The sequence below is a fragment of the Dasypus novemcinctus genome, chromosome 17 (genome assembly GCF_030445035.2).
Source record: "Dasypus novemcinctus isolate mDasNov1 chromosome 17, mDasNov1.1.hap2, whole genome shotgun sequence".
Taxonomy (NCBI): Eukaryota; Metazoa; Chordata; class Mammalia; order Cingulata; family Dasypodidae; genus Dasypus; species Dasypus novemcinctus.
In genome coordinates, this window is record NC_080689.1 from 52346744 (window position 1) to 52368559 (window position 21816).

The 21816-nt window shown below is 38.3% G+C and overlaps 1 protein-coding gene across 4 annotated transcripts in view; it reads right to left on the reverse strand.

Annotated features, from left to right (window-relative positions):
- WDPCP (WD repeat containing planar cell polarity effector) overlaps positions 1 to 21816 on the reverse strand; it is a 407401-nt gene that overhangs the window by 18957 nt on the left and 366628 nt on the right. For 2 of the 4 annotated variants that reach the window (XM_058278665.2, XM_058278667.2), the window contains 2 exons: positions 6419 to 6498; positions 885 to 916 (listed from right to left, as the gene is read on the reverse strand). In XM_058278665.2, coding sequence (XP_058134648.1) covers positions 885 to 916; positions 6419 to 6498 — 112 coding nt within the window. The remainder of the gene's footprint in view (positions 1 to 884; positions 917 to 6418; positions 6499 to 21816) is intronic. The other 2 variants (XM_058278668.2, XM_058278666.2) reach the window with 1 other exon arrangement.

The window sequence follows — 21816 nt, forward strand, 5'->3', positions numbered from 1 at the left end:
ATGCAGTTGAGACAGGACACCCAAGGACTTCAAAGGTGCTAGATTATAAATTTTTATTTTCTCTTTCTGGATTGACAAATTTCTATGCTTTTGATTTTCACAGAGGCAGTGTTGTATAAGGGTTTCTCTAAAGCAGCAGTTCTCAACTAGGGGTAATTTTGCCTAATTGTAGAGCTCCTGTTCAAACTGAAGAGGCAACTAAATCATCTCATAATGATAATCTACTGTGGGCTATTAATTAAAATTGTGGGGATTTCTCTCACTCATACTTAACCTTTCTGAAATTGTTATAGCAGGTCATTGATATCTTCTCTCAAAAAGAAAGATGTGATGTCAAGGACAGAAAATGGAGGGGGTGGCTTCAGTGCTACTCTTCTGATGTGGCATTTTTATATGCATTATTTATAAAAATTATATATAAATTATTAAAAATGTTATTTCATTATTGTAAACTTTTATTTTTAAATTTTTTATTTTAGATAATTTCAAATACATATGAAAGTAGAGAGAATGGTATATGTAAACTACTATATTGCACATCACCAAACTTCATCAATTATCAACTCATTCTGATTTTTTAATCCATTTATGCCCCTTCTGCTTTCTTCCCACAGGATTATTTTGAGGCAAACAATAGATTATCATATCCTTTCATCTGTATATATTTTATTATGCATAATTTTGTTTTTTCTAAAATACTTTAATAGTTATACCTTTGAAATAGTGAAAAGCTGAATAATTTTCTAGAAAGATGTGTCTAGAAAGATGTGTCTAGTTAATGTATACTAACAGACAGCAATTCCTGAGTTGAAAATAATCAATATGGTATGCTTTCCTCTTGGAATTTAAATGTCTTTGATAAACATTAAGAGAAAGTGTTTTACCTGTTCTATGCAGTCTTCTTTTCCTTCCCCTTCTAAAATAAAAGATCACAATATTAGTTACCCTAAAATCTATGACAGTATCTTAATATAAATTATTAACAAAACTTTTTACTTTCCTCAATGAAATGAGAAATACTTAAAACAAGCATAGCTTAAGGACATCAAAATCCTGAAAACTCTAGAGAAAGCAATAACGACACCTCAAAATAGTTTGGAAGTACCAATTATTCTCTCCACACATACATACATATGGCTTATGTCTGCACTGAAGTCAAATGATTAGATTATGACTATACTGTTCTCTGTTCCTAAAGTCATGCCTTAGAACTTGTATGGCAAGTAAGTTTCATCGAAGTGGCAATTGTGGTTGATTAGTAGTGGATACCTAAGAAACTGTGTTGAAAAGTTTCATGAGGCCCTTTTTTGGCTCAACAGGAAAGAATGCTATATTTGATTAGTGGGTATCTGTTCTCATAGGAGCATATGCCTGCTGACCCTGGCTTAGTGTATCAAAATGATGATTTTAAAAGAGGCATCATCATTTACATTTTTATGCCATTAGACTAGAGAAAAAAATTGTCATCATTGCCACAATTTATATTGGATGGATATTAGGCAGGCATTAATTTATATATTCTTATGCTTGAAACAGGTAATTGTGTATAATTGATGGTATTTGTAAGTTATGTTCCTTTTCTTTTATAGCACTTAACTGCATACATATACTATATATTAGGCACTAAGTGTATGCAATTTTATGTTGTCATTTTTTCCCTTTGTTTTTTTTTCTTTGTCTTTCTGACTAGATACATTTTCTGAACTTTAAGGGCAACATCTTGTTCCTCCTTATAGTCCTAGCACCAACTAACACTTTGATGGTACTTGCATTTCTGTAAAAAAACATGCTACTTGTCTGTCACTAACTAAGTTACTTGCTATTTTAGGCATTTTGTATAGTTTGTATATGTTTGTTTGCTATATAGTTCAGAAATTTCATAACATTTCTAGCATGTTATGCTGTGAAATCCAGAATGTGATGTTTTCATAACACATCTGAATTTTTTTAAAAATTGGATTGGTCCTTGTTAAGTAAACATTTAAGTTCTACAGTAAGAAGGTTATTCTCTTCTTGAAGATCTCTAGGAATATGAAATTCACACTTTCTCTCAGAAACTGGTTCAACATTTTGTCTCCCCAGTGGTCAATAAAGTCTTTTTATGATTAAACAAAACTAAAACGAAGCAAAACTACTCTGCTTTAATTTAAGCTAGTTTTCTACTAGTCTTCTGTAGACCTTAAAAATAGTTTAGGGTACTTTGTTTAGTATTAAATCACATTATTATCCCTTTAGTCTTGACAGTTTTTGGCTAAAGAACTTTACTTCCTTTAACTTTTTAAAATAGACACTAAGTTTCACCATGTTGTTCACTGTCAGTGTTACTTGAATCCATCCCAGTTTTCATATAAATGAAAAGTAACCTCTATAGCAGAAATATTAAGATCTATGAGTATAGATAGACAAAATACCTTATTAAAGAGATTGATTGCTTTGGCCTCTGGTACATGGTAAGTCTTTTAAATATATACTAGTCCTGTTTATTTTTTCCATTACAGCCAATATTACTGCCTTATTCAGTTCCTTGTCTACTATGACAATCTGCATCCCTTAACTATATTTGCCTTAGTCTAGACCAGGGGACCATGTTAGAAAAAGGGTCAGATAGTAAATATAGGTGTTTTGGGCTGAGAGGTGAAATTGAAGGTATTATGTAAGTACTTACATAATGAGAGAAAACAAATTCCCACAAAATTTTATTGATGAAATTCAAAATACAATAATAATTGAATATAATTTTTTTGTAATACATGTCTCCAAATGAGAAGAATGGAATTCTTTTATAGAGGTTTAGCATTTCATTTCTTTGGGGTTCAAAGTTAGCTTTCTCATCAAAATCAACTGCAAATGCTTATCTCTTAATGCTGATCTCTAGTGTGATTTTATGTATTTCATCTTGAAAATGCCTTTCCATACAAATAAGTACTACCAAATACTGATACCAATCTCTGACCAGCATATTATTTTATAGAATTCTATTAGATTCTTCTCTTGCTATTTGCCTTTTAGTGCGTCACTTCATTGCATATTAATCACTTCAATTTAAGATTTGGTGAAAGCTCCTCAACTGCACAGTTGAAGGTATTTGAAAGTATGGAATTTTCTCTTGTTCTTACATTGCTTGAAAAGCAAGACTAATTGTCTCTCTTTTCTGGGACTGAAGAATTTGCCAGCATGTGGGACATTTCAGTGCTAAAACTGGGAGAGTTGATTAGGATCGCTGAGTTCAGAAAAACATAATCCATTGCAAATTTGTGTAGAAATGTACATCTCACTTTTTGTTTTAACTTTAGACTGATCAACTTGATCTTATTTATGATTCAAACAACATTACTTAACATTGAAATGAGCTTTTCAGTATATTTCACGTATAAGCCCTATTTTGCCTTGTAATTTAGGTTGAATTTATTAAGAAACATTATCAAGTTCGCAGCAAGAATTTCCAAAGCCATTCAGGTGATAATAATGGCTGATGGTGGTTCCCATTCTGAAAAATTTCTGAGCTAAAAAGAATCACAATAAAAGTTTACCACTGCTAATGCATTAAACTTCACTGTGGTAGGACAAGTCAGGATATTCAGCTTCTATTTCTGACAATAAGTCATGCAACTGATGATGGCTAAGTCCATAAGAGTAAATGAAATTCACTGTTGACACTACTGGTTCAATAATGCATGATAGATTTAAATAGTTTCTGCCAAGTACGTGCTGATGAACAATAAATACAACAAAAAGACTTTAAACACCTTACATTTTCACAAGCTTTGTAAATTTGTCCAACTAAGCCATTTTCTCCTCTATGTATATTTTTAATCGCCCTCAGTTGTAATACATCTCAGCAGATTCCAATGTAGGTCATAATGAATTAGTGTTTTCTCTGTTTCTTTGAAAATATTCTTGCCCTCAGTTGTTCCACAGAAACTACTTATAGAGGCTAATTCTTAGTCACTTCAAACTCAGCATTGATTCCTCAAATTAAAAACAGCCATTTGCAGTATCCATAACATGTCAACTTATAAAGAGTATAGGAAAACCATTCAAAATCATTGGTCTTGTTTTAATATCAACTGTTGATGTTGCTCCCAATGTCTTTAACTTTTTGAGCAACTATATGTGTTGAATAGTCTTAAATAAGTTTATTTTCTGTGGACACATTTCTTGAGTTACTTCAGTCAAACGTGATTTAATTAACTGGCTATCAGTAAATGGTTCTCCTTGTTTGGCCAACAAATGAGCAACTCAGAAACTTACTTTATCTGAAGCATTATTTTCATTAAAAATTTTTTTTAATTGAAGAAATTTTGCCATGATAAAATATTCCATTTTAAATTTTCTACTTTTAAAAAAAGATTTATTTATTTTTTTTATTTCTCCTCACCCCATTGCTGTTTGCACTTGAGTGTCTGTTCATCTTCCTCGTTTCTTTAGGAGGCACTGGGAACCGAACCTGGGACCTACAATGTGGGAGGGAGGCGCCTAATCGCTTGAGCTGCTTCTGCTCCCTGCTTTGTTCTATCTCTCATTATGTTCTTCTTCTTGAATCTCTTCTTGTGTCATCTTGTTGTGTCATCTTGCTGCACCTGCCCACCGTGCCAACTTGCTATCTTCTTTAGGAGGTACTGGGAACTGAACCAGGGACCTCCCATGTGGCAGGCAGGAGCCCAATTGCTTGAGCCACATCCACTTCCCCAGAATTTTCTGTTCTTATATCAATATTTTCATTCTGGCTTACATTATTCACAAATTACTATAATAAGTTTGATACCAGTTTTCCCTCTATATCTCAACCTGGGATGAGACCAATATATCAATATTATACCATGCATTACATTATATCACTCACTTACTTGACAACTTTCAAAACCTTACCACTACCTATTGAAAAAAATGTAAACTCTTTTGCCTTATACCAAAGCTTTTCCATAGTCTATATCCTCCATCCCAGTACATACCCTCCACTACTTCTTTACACCTCAGCATTAATGGGCTTATAACTTGTATAAGGCCGTGGTTCACCAGCCAAATACAGTGACTGTCATTGTCAAAATAGAAAAATCTAATAACTGAAACTAATTTCGAAGTAACTCAAGTTCTTCAATTACATTTCTCAAATACCATAAAGGAAACTATATAGACCACAGTGATACTCTGAAAATTTCTTCTTCTTTCCCATCCATTTCTCTCAGGTGTTGAAGCTTCTTTCATAGGTTTCCTTCCCTGGACTCTCCAGAAAAAACAAACAAAACAAACACTAAATAAAATCTTTTACCTCCACATGCTTCTCTTTTCAGAGTTGGACCATTTTTAGAGGAAAAGGCAAGAGACTGAGTGGGCCAAGTGGGCTCATCTTTAGGGGACAGGAGATGGGAACCTGGTGAGAATGCTCAAATGTTAATTATTTTTGTCTCTCTATAATCTGTATATTAATTGTGCTTTCTGTCTCCCTAATTGCTTATGCAGTTTCTTCTCCATGTTGAAATTCTACTTATCTTTGAAGGCTACCTGCGCAGCTGAACTTAATGACTGGAAGTGATTGCTTTGCTACCTTGTCATGCTTTTTTAGTACCACTTTTGGGGTAAATACCACATGCTTTGTGTTACATTTCTTTCTCTTACTAAACTGGGCAAGAATCATCCCATTTTCCTCAGTGACCCTCAGAACTTGGCCACTCAAAATGTAGTTCCCATGGGAAGTGGATGTGGCTCAACTGATAGAGCATCTGCCTACCATATAGGAGGCCCAGGGTTCAATCTCCAGGGCCTCCTGGCCTGTGTGGTGAGCTGGCCCACGCACAGTGCTGCCATGCGCAAGGAGTGCCGTGCCATGCATAGGGGTGCCCCACATGCAAGGAGTGCACCCCGCAAGGAGAGCTGCCCTGCATGAAAAAAGCACAGCACACTCAGGAGTGGTGCCGCACACACAGAGAGCTGATGCAGCAAGATGACACAACAAAAAAGATAGGCCATTTCCCAGTGCTGCCTGATAATGCAAACGGATGCAGAGGAACACATAGCAAATGGACACAGAGAGCAGACAATGGCGGGGAAGGGGAGAGAAATAAAATAAATCTTTAAAAAAAACAAACAAAAATCATAGTTCCCAGGCCAACAGTAAAAGGACCACATGAGAGCTTGTTAGAAATGCAGAATCTTGGGTCCCACACCAGACCTACTGAATCAGAATAAACATTTTAACAAGATGTCCAAATGATTTGTATGCTCATTGAAATTTGGTCTTGGTTATAATCAGGTGACTTGATTATAATCAGGTAGTTTACATAACATAAACCAAGAGTTTATGGTTTATCAACTGGGAATGCTCGGAGTTTTCTTATTTTTATTCATTTACTGAAAGCTCTTATCTGCTCTGTATTTTCTTTTATACTTTAAATACTTTGGATACTGTTGATACCATTACCTTCTGCATTATAGCTCTTTGCCATCAAAGATCCAGTACAGATGTCTTTTTCAACTTCACCTCTTCTGTTAGTTACTCGTCTGCAGTGTACACGTTTTTTATTGGAAAAAGGATTTAAAGAAGAACATTACAGGGTTAAAATATGATACTGATTTTTAAATTATTGAATATTTAAAAACTTATGAATTTAAAAAAACCCACAAATTTCCCTGGAAGGTTTCAACAATATAATAATTTAATCATTATTATATAAAAAATATATGGCAGACGACTTTTAATTTTCAGGACATTTTGAAGAATAATTAAAATTTAACATACAATAAAGTATTATACATATGCATGGTTTTGAGGAGCAATAGTTATGGAAACAAAATGTGATACTCTGAGCGCCCAGATATTACAAAATTAAAATGAATGCTAAATGTTTTATATTAAATAAACTCCACTTTCCTAATTTAAAAAGTAAGCTAGTATCAGTGTAGAAAGCAAATAAAAACACCCACAGAAAAAGAATAAAAACAAACCCAAATATCTAGAGTTTTTCTCTGGATAGTTAGTTCCTATATTTAATATTATGTTTCTTTTTTTAAAAATAAAGTTGATATAATACTGTTTTATAAAATTTTATATCATCCTCTTTCCCTTATTATATGATAATCATATTTTTGTTTTTTTATTTTATTGTCGTACGTAAAAATTGATGATTTGGGTGTATAGTTCTGTGAATTTTAATACACACAGATTTGTGTAATTACCACCACAATCAAAATTTAGAACAGTTTCATTATGTCAACCCTCCCACCATACTATTCTTTTATTGTAATATCCTCTCCTATCCTTATCCCTTGGCAACCTCTGGCAGCCACTATCTTTTCTCTATCACCAAAGTTCTGACTTGGAGAATGTAACAGAATTGGAATTGAAGAGATAAACTTCTGTGACTGGCTTTTATCTGTCACTAGGTATAATGCCCATAAGAGTCATCCAGGGAAACGGACTTTGGCCCAGTGGTTGGGGCGTCCGTCTACCATATGGGAGGTCCGCGGTTCAAGCCCCGGGCCTCCTTGACCCGTGTGGAGCTGGCCATGCGCAGCGCTGATGTGCGCAGGGAGTGCCGTGCCACGCAAGGGTGTCCCCCGCGTGGGGAAGCCCCACGCGCAAGGAGTGCGCCCGTGAGGAAAGCCGCCCACCATGAAAAGAGGGGGCAGCCTGCCCAGGAATGGTGCCGCCCACACTTCCCGTGCCGCTGACGACAACAGAAGCGGACAAAGAAACAAGACGCAGCAAATGGACACCAAGAGCAGACAACCAGGGGAGGGGGGGAAATTAAATAAATAAATAAATCTTTAAAAAAAAAAAAAGACCTGTTTTAAAAAAAAAAAAAAGAGTCATCCAAATTATTACACTTATCAATAGTTTGTTCCTTTTTATTGCTGAGCAGTATTCCATTATATAGATGTACCAGTTTGTTTATCCATTAACCTAGTGAAGGATATTTCCTCCCCAGTTTTTGGCAATTATGAATAAAACTGGTATAAATACTCTTATACAGGTTTTTGGGTGAATGCTTTCATTTCTCTAGAGGAAATACTCAGGAATGAGGTTGCTGACTCATGGTAAATATATGTTTAACTTTGTAAGAAACTGCTACATTTTTCTGTAATGGCTGTATCATTTTATTTTATTTATTTTTTAAATATTTTTTTATTTATTTCTGTCCCCTTCCCTCCCCCCCCATTGTCTGTTCTCTGTGTCCATTCGCTGTGTGTTCTTCTGTGACCGCTTCTATCCTTATCAGCAGAACCAGGAATCTGTGTTTCTTTTTGTTGCGTCATCTTGTTGTATCAGCTGTCTGTGTGCGGCGCCATTCTCGGGCAGGTTGCACTTTCTTTCGTGCTGGGCAGCTTTCCTTATGGGGCGCACTCCTTCGCGTGGGGCTCCCCTATGCGGGGGACACCCCTGCATGGCATGGCACTCCTTGTGTGCATCAGCGCTGCACAAGGGCCAGCTCCACACGGGTTAAGGAGGCCTGGGGTTTGAACCGTGGACCTCCCATGTGGTAGGCGGACGCCCTATCCATTGGGCCAAGTCTGCTTCCCTCTTTTACTCTTTATCCTTACCAGCACTTGGTATTGTCAATATTTTTAATAGAACACATTCTCATAGGTATACAGGATATCTCATCGTGGTTTTAATTGTATTTCCCTAATGGCTGATGATACTTAATATTCTTCATGTACTTATTTGTAATCCCTAATTGAAATGTCTGTTCAAGTCTTGTGCCCATTTTAATTAGATTCTCAGAGTTCTTTATATATTCTGTATAGAAGTCCTTTGTTGGATATTCGCAATATTGCAGAAGTTTTCTCTCAGTTTTGTAGCTTGTCTTTTCATTATCTTAGTAGTGGCTTTTGAAGCGGAAAAGTTTGAAGCAAAAATTTTTCTGAAGTACAGTTTATCTATTTTTTTCTTTTATTGATTATGTTTTTGGTAATAGGTCTGAGAATTCTTTGCCTAATATAGAGCACAAAGATTTCCTTCAAAAAAGTTTTATAGTTTTACATTTAAAATTTAAGTCAATGAACTATATTGAGTTAATTTTTAGTAAGATGTGAGGTTTAAGTTAAGGCTCATTTTTTTTTTTTTTTTTGCATATAGATGTCCAATTGTTATAACACCATTTGTTGAAAAGACTATCCTTTCTCCATTGAATTGCCTTTGTACGTTTGTCAAAAAACAGTTGGATATTTTTCTGTGGATCTATTTTGGTGTTCGCTAGTCTGTTTCATTAATATATGGGTCTATCCATTCACTAATACCACAGTTTCTTGATTAATATAGTTTTAGAACAGCGATTGACAAAACCACAGCCCATGGGCCAAATCCAGCTCATGCCTATTTTTGTTGATAATGTTTTACTGAAACACACTAACAACCACTCATTTAGTGTTGTCTCTGGTTGCTTTCATGCTTCAATGGCAGAGTTAAATAGTTGTGACAGAGACCATAAGCCCTGCAAAGGCGAAAATATTTATTTAAATGGCCTTAAAGAGAACATATTTGCTGATCCCTGATTTAGAATAAGTCCTAAAATCATCTTGTGTGAGTCCTCCAACATTATTTCCTTTTCAAAATTGATTTTGCTATTTTCGTTTCTTTGTTGTTGTTGTTTTTTAAAGATTTATTTTACTTATTCCTCTCCCCTTCCCCGCCTGTTGTCTGCTGTGTCCATTCGCTGTATGTTCTTCTGCATCTGCTGCATTATCCTGCGGCACTAGGAAACTGTGTCTCTTTTTTGTTGCATCATCTTGCTGCATCAGCTCTCTATGTGTGTGGTTCCTGGGTGGGCAGCCCTTTTTCCATGCAGGGCTGATCTCCTTGTGGGGCACACTCCTTGCGTGTGGGGGACCCCTACGCAGGGATGCCCCTGCATGGCATGGTACTCCTTGTGTGCATGGCAGCACTGTGTGTGGGCCAGCTCACCACACGGGTCAGGAGGTCCTGGGGATCGAACCCTGGACCCTTCATATGGTAGATGAACACTCATATGGTAGATGAACAGTTGAGCCATGTCAGCTTAAATATTTTTGTTTCTTTGTGTATCAGTTTGAAATAGTTATGAATTCCAAAAATAGATATTGAATTATGTTTGTAATCTGGTCTGTACCTGGGTGTGATTAAGTTATGATTAGGCCTTTTACTGGACCACGTCATTAAGGTGTTGAGTTCTCAGTCCTTGGTGGGTGGGGACTCACAGATAAAAGGCATGGCAAAGGACAGTGTTGAGGGTTTTTGATGTTGGAGTTTTGGTATTGGAGTTTGATGCTAAAGTCTTAAGCTGGAGTCCTAGGAAGTAAGCACACAGAAGAAGGAGAAGACAGGCCTGGGAAGAGAAGACCTGAGCCAGGAGAAGAACACAGAGGAATAGAGGTGGCTTCTTAGACACGGCAGAAACCCCAGGGAGAGAGACAGAGCTGTTTACCTGGTAGTCTACAGCTGACCTTGTGGACAGAGGCAAAGTCTAGAGAGCCTCATAGTCTAAGCTGACCTTGTGGAGAAAACAAAGGAGCTGAGCACAGAGGAACCCAGGAAGCCTGAACCCTCACAGATGTCAGCAGCCATCTTGGTCCAACATGTGGAAATAGACTTTGGTGAGGGAAGTAACTTATGCTTTATGGTCTGGTAACTCTAAGCTCTTACCTCAAATAAATACTCTTTATAAAAACCAATCAATTTCTGTTATTTTGCATCAGCACTCGTTTGGCTGACTAATACACTTTGCCTTTTCATATAAATTTTAGAATCATCTTTTCTATACCTAAAACAATCCCTGCTACAATTTTGGCTAGAATTGTATTAAATCTATAGACCATTCTGAAAAGAAGTGACGTCTTTACTATGTTGAATCTTCTGATCCATAAACATGGTAGGCTTCTCCATTTATTTTGATAATATTTGATTTCTTTAATTAGCATTTTATAATTTTTAGGAAACAGATCCTATACATATTTTGCAAGATTTATGCATGAGTATTTCATTTATTTTGGAGCTATTATGTTTAAATTTTTTTTGATTTATAATTGCACATTATTATTATAGAGAAATACAAAAACATAATTGATCTAGTATCTTATGATCTTGCTGAACACACTTGTTATTTGAAGGCATTTTGGTAGATTCCTTGGGGTTTTCTACGTAGACAGTCATATTGTCTATGAATAGGGATGGTTTATTTCTTCATTTCCAAGCTGTATATTTTTATTTCAGTACAATGTGGAATAAAAGTATTAACAGTGGACATCTTTCTATTTCCAATCATAGCAGGGAAGTGCTCAGTTTTTCTCTATCAAGTATGATGTTAGCTGTAGTTTGTATGTGTGTGTGTGTTGTTTAGATACTCTATCAGTTGAGGAGGTTCCCTTCTATTCCTAGTTGTATGAGAGTTGTTTTTTTAAAATCATGAGTGGGTATTTTTTTAATATATATTTTTAAAAAAGAAAATTAGATTACATAAATGTAACATAGAATAAATAGGGAATTTCCATATGCCCCACTCCCCACACCTCCCACATTGGCAACATCTTTCATTAGTTTGGTACATTCACTGCAATTGATAAACACATTTTGGAGCATTGCCATTAAGCATGGATTATAGTTTACATTGTAGTTTACACTATCTCCCACTCAACTCTGTAGGTTATGGCAGGATATATAATGGCCTGTATCTGTCATTGTAATGTCATTCAAGATGGTTCCCAAGACCCCAAAATGCCCCCATATTACACCTGTTTTTCCCTCTCCCTTCACCCAAAACCTCTAGTGGCCACTGCCTCCACATCAATGATCTTTCTTCCATTGCTAGAATCACAATAAATCTATAGTAGAGTATGAGTAGGTCTACTTTAGTCCATAGTTCATTCCCCAATCCTGAGGATTCTATGATGTGGTGCCCACTCCACCTTTAATTGAGGGGGGCTTCAATCCTATATGGCCAATGAATGGGACTCTCTTGCTTGCAGTTGTAGACACTCTTGGTTCTTTGGTATGTTGTTTGTCCATTGTCTCCTTCTTATTAATTGTCCTAACTGGAAAGTAGGTGTTGTAACTCTGTTGAGATTCAGGGTACAGCTGGCATATGGACAGCCCCAAGATTTAAGTCTCTTGCACGTACACCTACCAACTCTAGTACTTATTTAGGTTCAAATAGAAGAACAGAAGAGCCATGTGTAGGGAAACCACAGCTGAGTCCAACTCTGTCACACTGGGGAACATAAATTCCAAAGTAGGGCCCACTGGCAAGGGACCAAACTCCTGAGCTGTCTGCCCTGACTGTAGTGTCTGGATGTCTCCATAGCCCTTGGAGTCCTGTGGTTTGGGGAAGTATCTACTTTGGTTGTCAATGAGATCCTGCTGAGACATGCATAAGCATTACCTCTGGAATGACCTCCCAACTCATTTTGAAGTCTCTTAGTCATATAAACTCATTTGTCTGTATCTTTTCCCTCTTTTTGTTGGTCTGTTTTTTTCTTTTCCCCAGTTGCTTTGCTTGTTGGTACTTGTTAGCAATCCGTCAGTGCCAGGGAGGCTCATCCCTGGGAATTATGTCCAATGCTAGGGTGAAGTTATTGCATTTAGATCCTGAGTTTGTCTTAGAGAGAGGGTAAATGGGTATTAAATTTTGTTGAATGCTTTTTTTTTCATCAGTGGAACTGTTCATCAGATATCTTTCTTCTTTACACTGTTAATATGGTAGATTACATTGATTTCTGAATGTTGAATGAGCCTTGCTTTCCTGGGATAAATCCCACTTGTTCATGGTTATATTGGCCAGCCAAAGGGATGCTGATGCAAAATATCAAAATCTGTTGACTTTTATAAAGGGTATTTATTTGTGGTAGAAGCCTACAGTCACAATGCCCTAAAGAGTCCAACTCAAAGTTACTTCCTCACCCTAAGTCTGTTACCACTTGTTGAAACAAGGTGGTGGGTGATGTCGTCCTCCTTCCTTCTTCCCTTTTAAGGCTCTGTGGATCCAGCTTCTTCCCATCTCAGCTGTAGGCTGGGATAAGGCTCATCTCTCTTCCTAGGGCTCATTTCTTTCCAGGCTCACCGGCTTTGCTCTCTCCACAAGGCTAGCTGTAAACTATCAGGCAAATATCTTGGCTCTCTCCCTGGGGCTCCAGCATCAAAAACTAAAACTCTCTCCTCTGCCTTGTCCTTTTCTCTGTGAGTCCCTTCCCACCCAAAGGGGTGGGAACTCAATGTCCTACTGATGTAGCTGAATCAAAGCCCTAGTCATAATTTAACCAAGTAAAAGTAAAACCTCTGAATTTAATATGATCTAATATGGGCATTAGACTGGTTTACAAACAGAATCCAATATCTATTTTTAAAATTCATAAACAATATCAAACAGCTACGTGGTGTATTGTTCTTTTCATATATTGATGAATTAGGTTTCTTCATCTTTTGTTGAGGAATTTTGTTTCTATATTAATGAGAAAGACTGGTTTATAGTTTCCTTTTTTTGTACTCTGTGTAACAGTATAAGATTTTTTTCAGAAGTTTTTTTTTTCTACAGCTTCAGTTCCTCTAATAGTTATGAGAATAGTCCCTTGTACATAACACACTGCTTTTTCTTACAGCTTTCAGAACTATCTCTTTGTCCTTTGCTGTCAACAGTTTTACTACTGTGTGTCTGGGTGTATTTCCCTTCAAGTTTTTCTTTTGGGGTTCACTGGGATTCTTGGATGTATATATTCACCTCTTTTACCAAGTTTGCAAAGTTTCTGTCCTTATTTCTTTGAATATTTCTTCTGCCCCTCGCTTTGTGCCTTCTCTCTCTCGGACTTCTGTAATGTGTATATTGATATATTAGACTATTTTCACTTCCTGCTTTCAGCCTGGTATCAGTTTTCTTGTCTTTAAATTCACTGATTTTTTTCTTCTGCTAACTCCAGTCTGTTGTTGAGACCCTCTAGGGAATCATCATTTCAGTTGTTGTAGTCTTCAATTCCAGTGGTTCTATTTCATTCTTTTTTAAACTTTTTATCTCTTTGAGACTCTCATATTGTTTATTCATCAATTTCCTGATATCCTTTAGTTCTTTCTCTGTATTTTCCTTCATTTCCTTGCACATAAAGAGCATAATTTTTTTTCTACAGTCTTTGCTTGGTATGTCCATATTCTAGTCTTCTTCATTGATATTTTCTGGATTTTTATCCTCTTCCTTTGGATGGGCCATCATTTCCTGTTTCTTTGTCTTATAATCTTTGTTGTACAGTGTACATTTTAATATTTTAATGTGTTAACTGTGGAGTTTCCTCCCTGAGTTGTCTGTTTCCTGAGTTTGTATTTGGCTGGTCTTATGGCAGAGATTTCCTTGAGTACTAGGAGGGAATAAAACCAAACATACCAATGCAAAAAACAAAATAAAAACAGAACAAAAGAATTAAAACTATGGGAAGCGGATTTGGCTCAACTGATAGAGCACCTGCCTACCACATGGGAGGTCCAGGGTTCAAACCCAGGGCCTCCTGACCCATGTGGTGAACTGGCCCACACGCAGTGCTGATGCACGCAAGGAGTGCTGCGCCATGCAGGGGTGTCCCCCATGTAGGGAAGTCCCATGTGCAAGGAGTGCACCCCATAAGGAGAGCCGCCCCATGTGAAAAAAGTGCAGCCTGCCCAGGAGTGGCGCTGCACACACAGAGAGCTGATGCAGCAAGATGACACAACAAAAAAGAAACACAGATTCCTGGTGCTGATGACAAGAATACAAGCAGACACATAAGAACACACAGCAAATGGACACAGCAGACAACTGGGGGGGGGGGGTAGTGGAGAGAAATAAATAAAAAATAAATCTTAAAAAACACAAAAAACTAAAACTAAAAACCCTTTCACTGTCATTGTAAATTTGCTTCATGTTTGTTGGTGCTTTCCTTCAGAGTTTGGCCTTCCTGTCAAGAAGGTCAACCCAAGACAAACACAAAGTGAAGGGTCCTTCCTGTCTTTCTGAGCCTGTATTTTGTTATGGGCTTGTGTTTCTTAGTGGCCTCAGGAGTTCCTCTTTTTATGGGAATTTGGATGTCTCCTCTAGTCCTTATGAAATAGACTTCCCCCTCTCTCAAGTTCTCTCCTGTTTCTTAAAGCAGGTAAGCCATTGCCCTAGGTCACTTGACAACTGTTTCTTACACTGCTTTAGATGGCCGAGGCTGCTTTTGCCTGGAGGACAAATTCTGAGTGGGTAAGAGGAAGGATGGAAGGAATGGTTGGAGAGGTGAGCCAGAGAGGAATTTCCTTCATCAGTCCTTCCCAGCTGAAACAAGGCCAGGGGCCCACAGGAAGAGTGCAGGCTGGCTCCACACTGTGCTGGGAAGGGGTGAAAGACTGGCCAGCCCAGGTGCCAGAAGGTTCTTTTTTGGCCTTTTTTAACAAAATAAATGACACACATTTATTGTCTCATGGTTTCTGTGGGTGAGGAGTCCAGGCACTGTTTAGCTTGGTCTTCTATTCAAATCATCATAAGGTTATAAGATGTTAAGTGGGTTGAATTCTCATCTGGAGATTTGACTATAGAAGAGCCCAATTCCAAGCTTGTTCAGGTTGGTGGGAGAATTCATTTCCTTGTTGTTTGAGGACCCCAGATTTTTGTTGGCTATTGGCTGGAGGCCATCCTTACTACCTAGACACCACCCACAATTCCTAGAAGCCACCCACAGTTTCTTGACACCTGAGCCTCTCCAACATGGCTGCTTACTCTATCAAGTCTACAAGGGGAGTCTTTAGCTCCATTCTACCAAAACAGAGTCTTATATAATGTAGTGAAATCATAGCAGTCATATCCTACCACCTTTAAATCTGGGCTTCTCCAGCATGGCTGCTTATTTCATCAAGTCTACAAGGAAAGTCTTCAGTTTCATTCTGCCAAAACAGTTTTATATAATGTAGTGAAATCATGGTAGTCACATCCTATGACCTTTGCCATATAATCTAATAACAAGTAACATTATCAATTTTGACATATTCTATTGGTTAGAAGCAAGTTAAAAGTCCTGTCTCTACTCAAGAGAATGGGATTACAAAAAACCATGAACGGAAGGATGGAATCATCATGGGTTGCCTTATCGTCAGCCAGCCATGGGATGTTATGAGAAATGGAAGGAATTGATAAGAGAGCATGTCAGAAATAAAAATAGTTCTGAATAGCTGTAATGGGATGATAGAGTTAAGAAAGAGGGACTTAAGATAAGAGTGGACAGGTAATACCCACTGCTAATTTTATAAAATGTTTACTCTGTGCCAGAGCACTTTATATATGGATATTATCACCATTAACAGATGAGGAATCTCAGCCCAGCCAGGTTAGATAACTGGACTAAGGTTATAGAGCTTAAAAATAATGGAGCTGGATTCAGATTGTCTTGTTCCTGAGTTAGTGTTCTTACCAAATATTTCATACTGCCGTTAAGAAAGCATTGAGGCCTACAAAGAGTAGATTATGAAGGGTCTTGCTAAGAGATTTGGATTTGTTCCAGGAAACTCTGGAGGGGTTTGAATCAAGAGTAAGAGGTGCTCATTTTGACACACTGCCAATAGCATGGCAGAGGCATTGGGAATGAGGACAGAGGGGGCAGGGAGACTGGTTAAGAGACCTTTGCATTGGGGCAGTTAAGGAAAAATGAGGGCCTGGAAGAATGAAGGGGCTATGGTGTTGGGGACAAGGGACAGACATGAGATATTTGGGAAATCTAAATGATATGATCCAGTGATTGGTTGTGAGGGCTGGGAGTGTAGTGGTGGGGTTGAGGAAGAGGGAAGTGTCTAGGGCAGAGTTTTTTTTTTTTTTAAGATTTTTATTTATTTATTTTTAAGGTTTTTATTTATTTCCCTCTCCTTCCCTCTCCCCTTCCCCCTCTCCCCCGTTGTCTGCTCTCTGTGTCCATTCGCTGTGTGTTCTTCTATGTCCGCTTGCATTCTCAGTGGCACCGGAAATCTGTGTCTCTTTTTGTTGCATCATTTTGCTGCGTCAGCTGTGTGTGTATGGCCCCACTCCTAGGCAGGCTACGCTTTTTTTGTGTGGGGCAATTCTCTTTGCTGGGCATACTCCTTACACATGGGGTTCCCCTATGTGGGGGGCGCCCCTGCATGGCCTGGCACTTCTTGCATGCAGCACCACTGCACATGGGCCAGCTCACCACATGGCCCAGGAAGCCCTGGCTTTGAATCCTGGACCTCCTATATGGTAGGCAGACACTCTATCAATTGAGCCACATCTGCTTCCTATAGGGCAGGAGTTCTTAAACTTTTTTGTTCCACAGACCCCTTTGCCAATCAGGTGAAAATCACAGACCCTTTACTAAGTACACACTATTCTGTGTATTATTTAATACATATATCACACCTACACCAACACACCCCCACAAGAATGTTTTTTTAAGATTTCAGTTCAAACTCATGGATCCTTTGTTAAGAATGCCTGATCTAGGGTAACTTCTAGCTTTCTGACTTAGATGACTTAGTGAAAAACAGAGCATAAGACTTGTCCATTAAGCCCTAAGTTCTTTCAGCACAAGAATGATATTCTTCATGTTAATTGCTTCATCCTTTGTACCTGACACAGTGCTTTCCCCTGACAGGCCATCTTGTCATCTCAGCTGAATACATTCTATTGAGTGACCTCAGGCAACATCATATGTAATAGAAGGACCACCCAGGTGAGCCCAATCAACAGGACTGAAGTGTCATAATAGGAGGTGTATTAGTCAGCCAAAGGGGTGCTGATGCAAAATACCAGAAATCGGTTGGTTTTTATAAAGGGTATTTATTTGGGGTAGGAGCTTACAGTTACCAGGCCATAGAGCACACATTACTTTCTTCACCAAAGTCTTCTGCCATGCATTGGAGGAAGATGGCTACCGACATCTGCCAGAGTTCAGTCTTCCTGGGTTCCACTCTTCCTGGAACTTGCTTCTCTCCAGGCTTAGGTTTTCTCTCTTCCCAGGGCTTGCCTCTCTCTGGGCTCAGGGTTCTTCTCTTCCTGGGGCTTGCTTCTCTTTCCTCACAACCAAGCTCCTTTGTGTGCTAACTTCCCGGGGAACCAGCTCAAGACTCCAGCATCAAAACTCCAACAGCAAATCTCCAACTATGCCCCTGGTCGTGTCTGTAAGTCCCCACCCACCAAGGGGTGGGGACTGAACACCCTACTGACATGGCCCAATCAAACCCTAATCATAATTAACTTTAATTAAGTAAATGTGGAACTTCAGACAGACCAGTTTATAAACATAATCAAATATCTATTTTTGGAATTCATATATTCCAAACTATATCAAACTGCTACAGGAGGTAAGAAAGATCACAGCAAACACCAGGATAACTAGTGTGTGCTGTTGCTTTCTCCACTGCCTGCATCCCTCTCCAGGCTGTGATCATCAGAGAAACCTCCATATTCAATTGGTCAAATGAATTGTGGCAAATAAACCAACCCTTTTTTCTCCCTCTTTGTTTTGCTTACTTGACCATATGCAGCAATTGACAAAAGTGAAGAAAATTTTTCTTAATTTGGATTTCAGAACATCACTCTACTGATCATCTCTGAATTTTCAGTCTTTTTTTTGCAATTTCTGCCTTGTTTGCCTAACTTTTTTAACACTGGAGTGCCCTATGGCTCTGTCCTTGAACTTCTCTTCCACCCTTTCTCTCTCCTATGGCCTTTTTTTTTTTTAAGATTTATTTATTCATGCCCCCCCCTCCATTGTTTGCGCTCGCTGTCTATTCTCTATGTCCATTCACTGTGTGCTCTCTCTATCTGCTCATCTTTTCTTTAGGTGGCACCGGGAACCATACCTGGGAACTCTCATTTGGAAGAGAGGCACTCAATCACTTGAACCATGTCAGCTCTCTGCTTTGTTGTATTTCTCATTGTCTTTCCTCTTTGTGTCTCCTTGTTGCATCATCTTGTGTCAGTTTGCCATGCCTCCTCCCCATTGTGCAAGCTCACTGCCTTGCTTATCTTCTCTAGGAGTCACTAGGAACCAAACCTGGGACCTCCCATGTGGTAGGCAGGAGCTCAATTGCTTGAGCCACATCCACTTCCCCTGATGGCTTTTGAAGTTGTGTTTTCTTGATTCAGCACTTGCCCAGTTAATGTAGCCCTTTAATTGTTTTCCATAGGTTTGAGGAAGGATATGGTCTTTAAGACTCCTCTGCTGTTTTTGTCCAAAGCTAGATGAAACAATAGCTATACCCAGCCATCTGAAGTAGCTGATCAAACCTGTGATCAGTGATAGGACTTCATTCTCCCCAGGTCTTTGTCTTTAAATTTCACCCTGGCACCAGAGTTGCAACAGGTGCTGGGACTGAGAACCCCACTGCTGCTTCTGCAAGATGGGGGCACAGAAAGTGAAATTCACCAATATTTAACCACTATTTACCAGCCTTTTTCTTCAGCTTTTCCCTGGATGCTGAACAATGTTCCACTAGACTTAAGAGTTTCAAAATAGTTGATTCAAACAGTTCTTTCCCTTTCAATAGCTGTTCTGATGGAGGGACTAATTCCTGGAGCTTCCTACTCTGTCATCTTCCCACAATCCTCTCCTCAGCTTTCTTTTTAGTAGAGTTTGCATGGCATATCTTTTTCCACCTTTTTACTTTAACCTAGGCATATTTGAAAGGAGTTTTTTAAAAAACCTATTCTGATCATCTCTTCCTTTATTTTTTTAAAGATTTATTTATTTATTTCTCTCCCCTTCCCCTCCCACCCCAGTTGTCTGTTCTCTGTGTCTATTTGCTGCATCTTCTTTGTCCGCTTCTCTTGTGAGCGGCACAGGAATCTGTGTTTCTTTTTGTTGCGTCACCTTGTTGTGTCAGCTCTCTGTGTGAGTGGCACCATTCCTGGGCAGGCTGCAATTTCTTTTGCTCTGGGTGGCTCTCCTTACGGGGTGCACTCCTTGCGTGTGGGGCTACCCTATGCAGTGACACCCCTGCGTGGCAGGGCACTCCTTGCGGACATCAGTACTACGCATGGGCCAGCTGCACATGGGTCAAGGAGGCCCGGGGTTTGAACCACGGACCTCCCATGTGGTAGACAGATGCCCTAACCACTGGGCCAAGTCCGTTTCCCATCTCTTCCTTTAAATTGGTGTGTTTAGACCATTTAAATTTAATGTAATTACTGAAATGTTTGACTTTAAGTCTTAATATTTTATTATTTGTTTTCTTTTTGTTCCCTGGGTTTTTCTTTCTTTCTTTTTTGTTTCTACTTCCCTGCTTTCTTTTGGATTTTCTAACTTTTTTTCATGTATTCTATTTTAATTCATTTTTGTTTTTGATGATTTACTTTTTTTGTAGTTTTTAAAAAAATGGTTGATTACAACACATATAGTTAGCTTTTCAAAGTCTGCTTAGAGTCAATATTTTACCAAATCAAGTGGAATGTAGAATGCTTACCATTATATAGGTCCCTTTACCTTTTAGGCTTTTTGCAGTTTTCTTATATACTACCTAATTAGACAATGTTACGAGCAGATCTCCTGGCAATACAGTCCCTTGCTTTTCCTTCATGTACAAATGTTTTATTTCACCTTTATATTTCTCAAGGATAATTTCACCAATATAGAATTTTGTGTTGACAGTCTTTTCTTTCCATACTAAAAAAGTATTGTACTTATTCCTTCTGGTCTCCAGGGTTTCTGAATAAAAATGTGTAGTCATTGGAAGTGTAATATTACTCCAACTGCTTTAAAGATTTTTTGTTTGTGTTTACTTTCAGAAGTTTGATTATGATGAATCTCAATAGGAATTTCTTTGCATTTATCTTGTTTTGGGTTTATTGAGATTTTTGAATTTGAAGTTTGTCTTTCACCAACTTTGAGAAATTTTCAGCCATTATTCTTTGTGTATATATGTTTTCAACACTGTACTCTTTCTTCGCCTTCTAGGATTCTGATGGCACAAACGTCTCTGAGGCTCTGTTGATTGTTTTATGGTGTTTTTTTTCCCTCTGTTTTTCAGATTATATAATTTCTACTGTCTGTCTTCAAGTGCACTGTCATCTCCATTCTGCTATTGAATTCACTAATATCTTTATGTATTGAGTAATTTTGCATTGTATCCTATATATTTTGACATATTTATTCAGAATGCTCAGATGACTATTAATAGTTTTAATTTGCAGGCAATCATCCTGGTTAGGCTTAGGGTGCAATTTTCAATTCCACCCTCTGTGGTTTCAATGTCAGTTCAGTTTTCAAAGCCTTGCAGTGCTATTTGGATCCATCTTTGTGCGTGCTACTGTGCCAGACTGTGACCTGGGTGATGGCTTGTTTGTTACTTTAAATTTCACATTTTAATATGCAAATTAGGATCAGATCCATGCATGCACAGCATTGAGTAAGCCCTGGAGTTTATAAATGACTTCATGTGATCACTTTCCTGAACACTCCGTATCTGCTATCTTTAGTACTTTCTAGTTCCTTGGGGTTCCCTTTTTTGGTCCTTTAGCAAAAGGTTTGGGCTTCAGGTACCCCATTCTGCCACACACCTCTGTGGCTGTATCTGCCTCCAGATCCAAGTTGTGGTGAACCAGAGGGGGGAAAAAGCTGGTAGATTTAGCAACAGCGTATAGATATTTCAAATCCTGTTCTTCCCTGGTCTACCTGCCACTGTTTACTTTTCAGTGTCCTTAAATAGCTACAGCTTGGATTCTGGCCAGGATTTTACCTATATTGAAGGGGACAGATATGAAGGAGTGTACCTCTTACCTGGATACAGAACCTGATAATCATGATTTTTAATGGCTATAAAGTATTCCATTATTTTGATATACTTTATTTAATAGTTCTCTAATGATCATTTAGATTGTTCCCTTTTATGATAATGTGATAGACATTTCT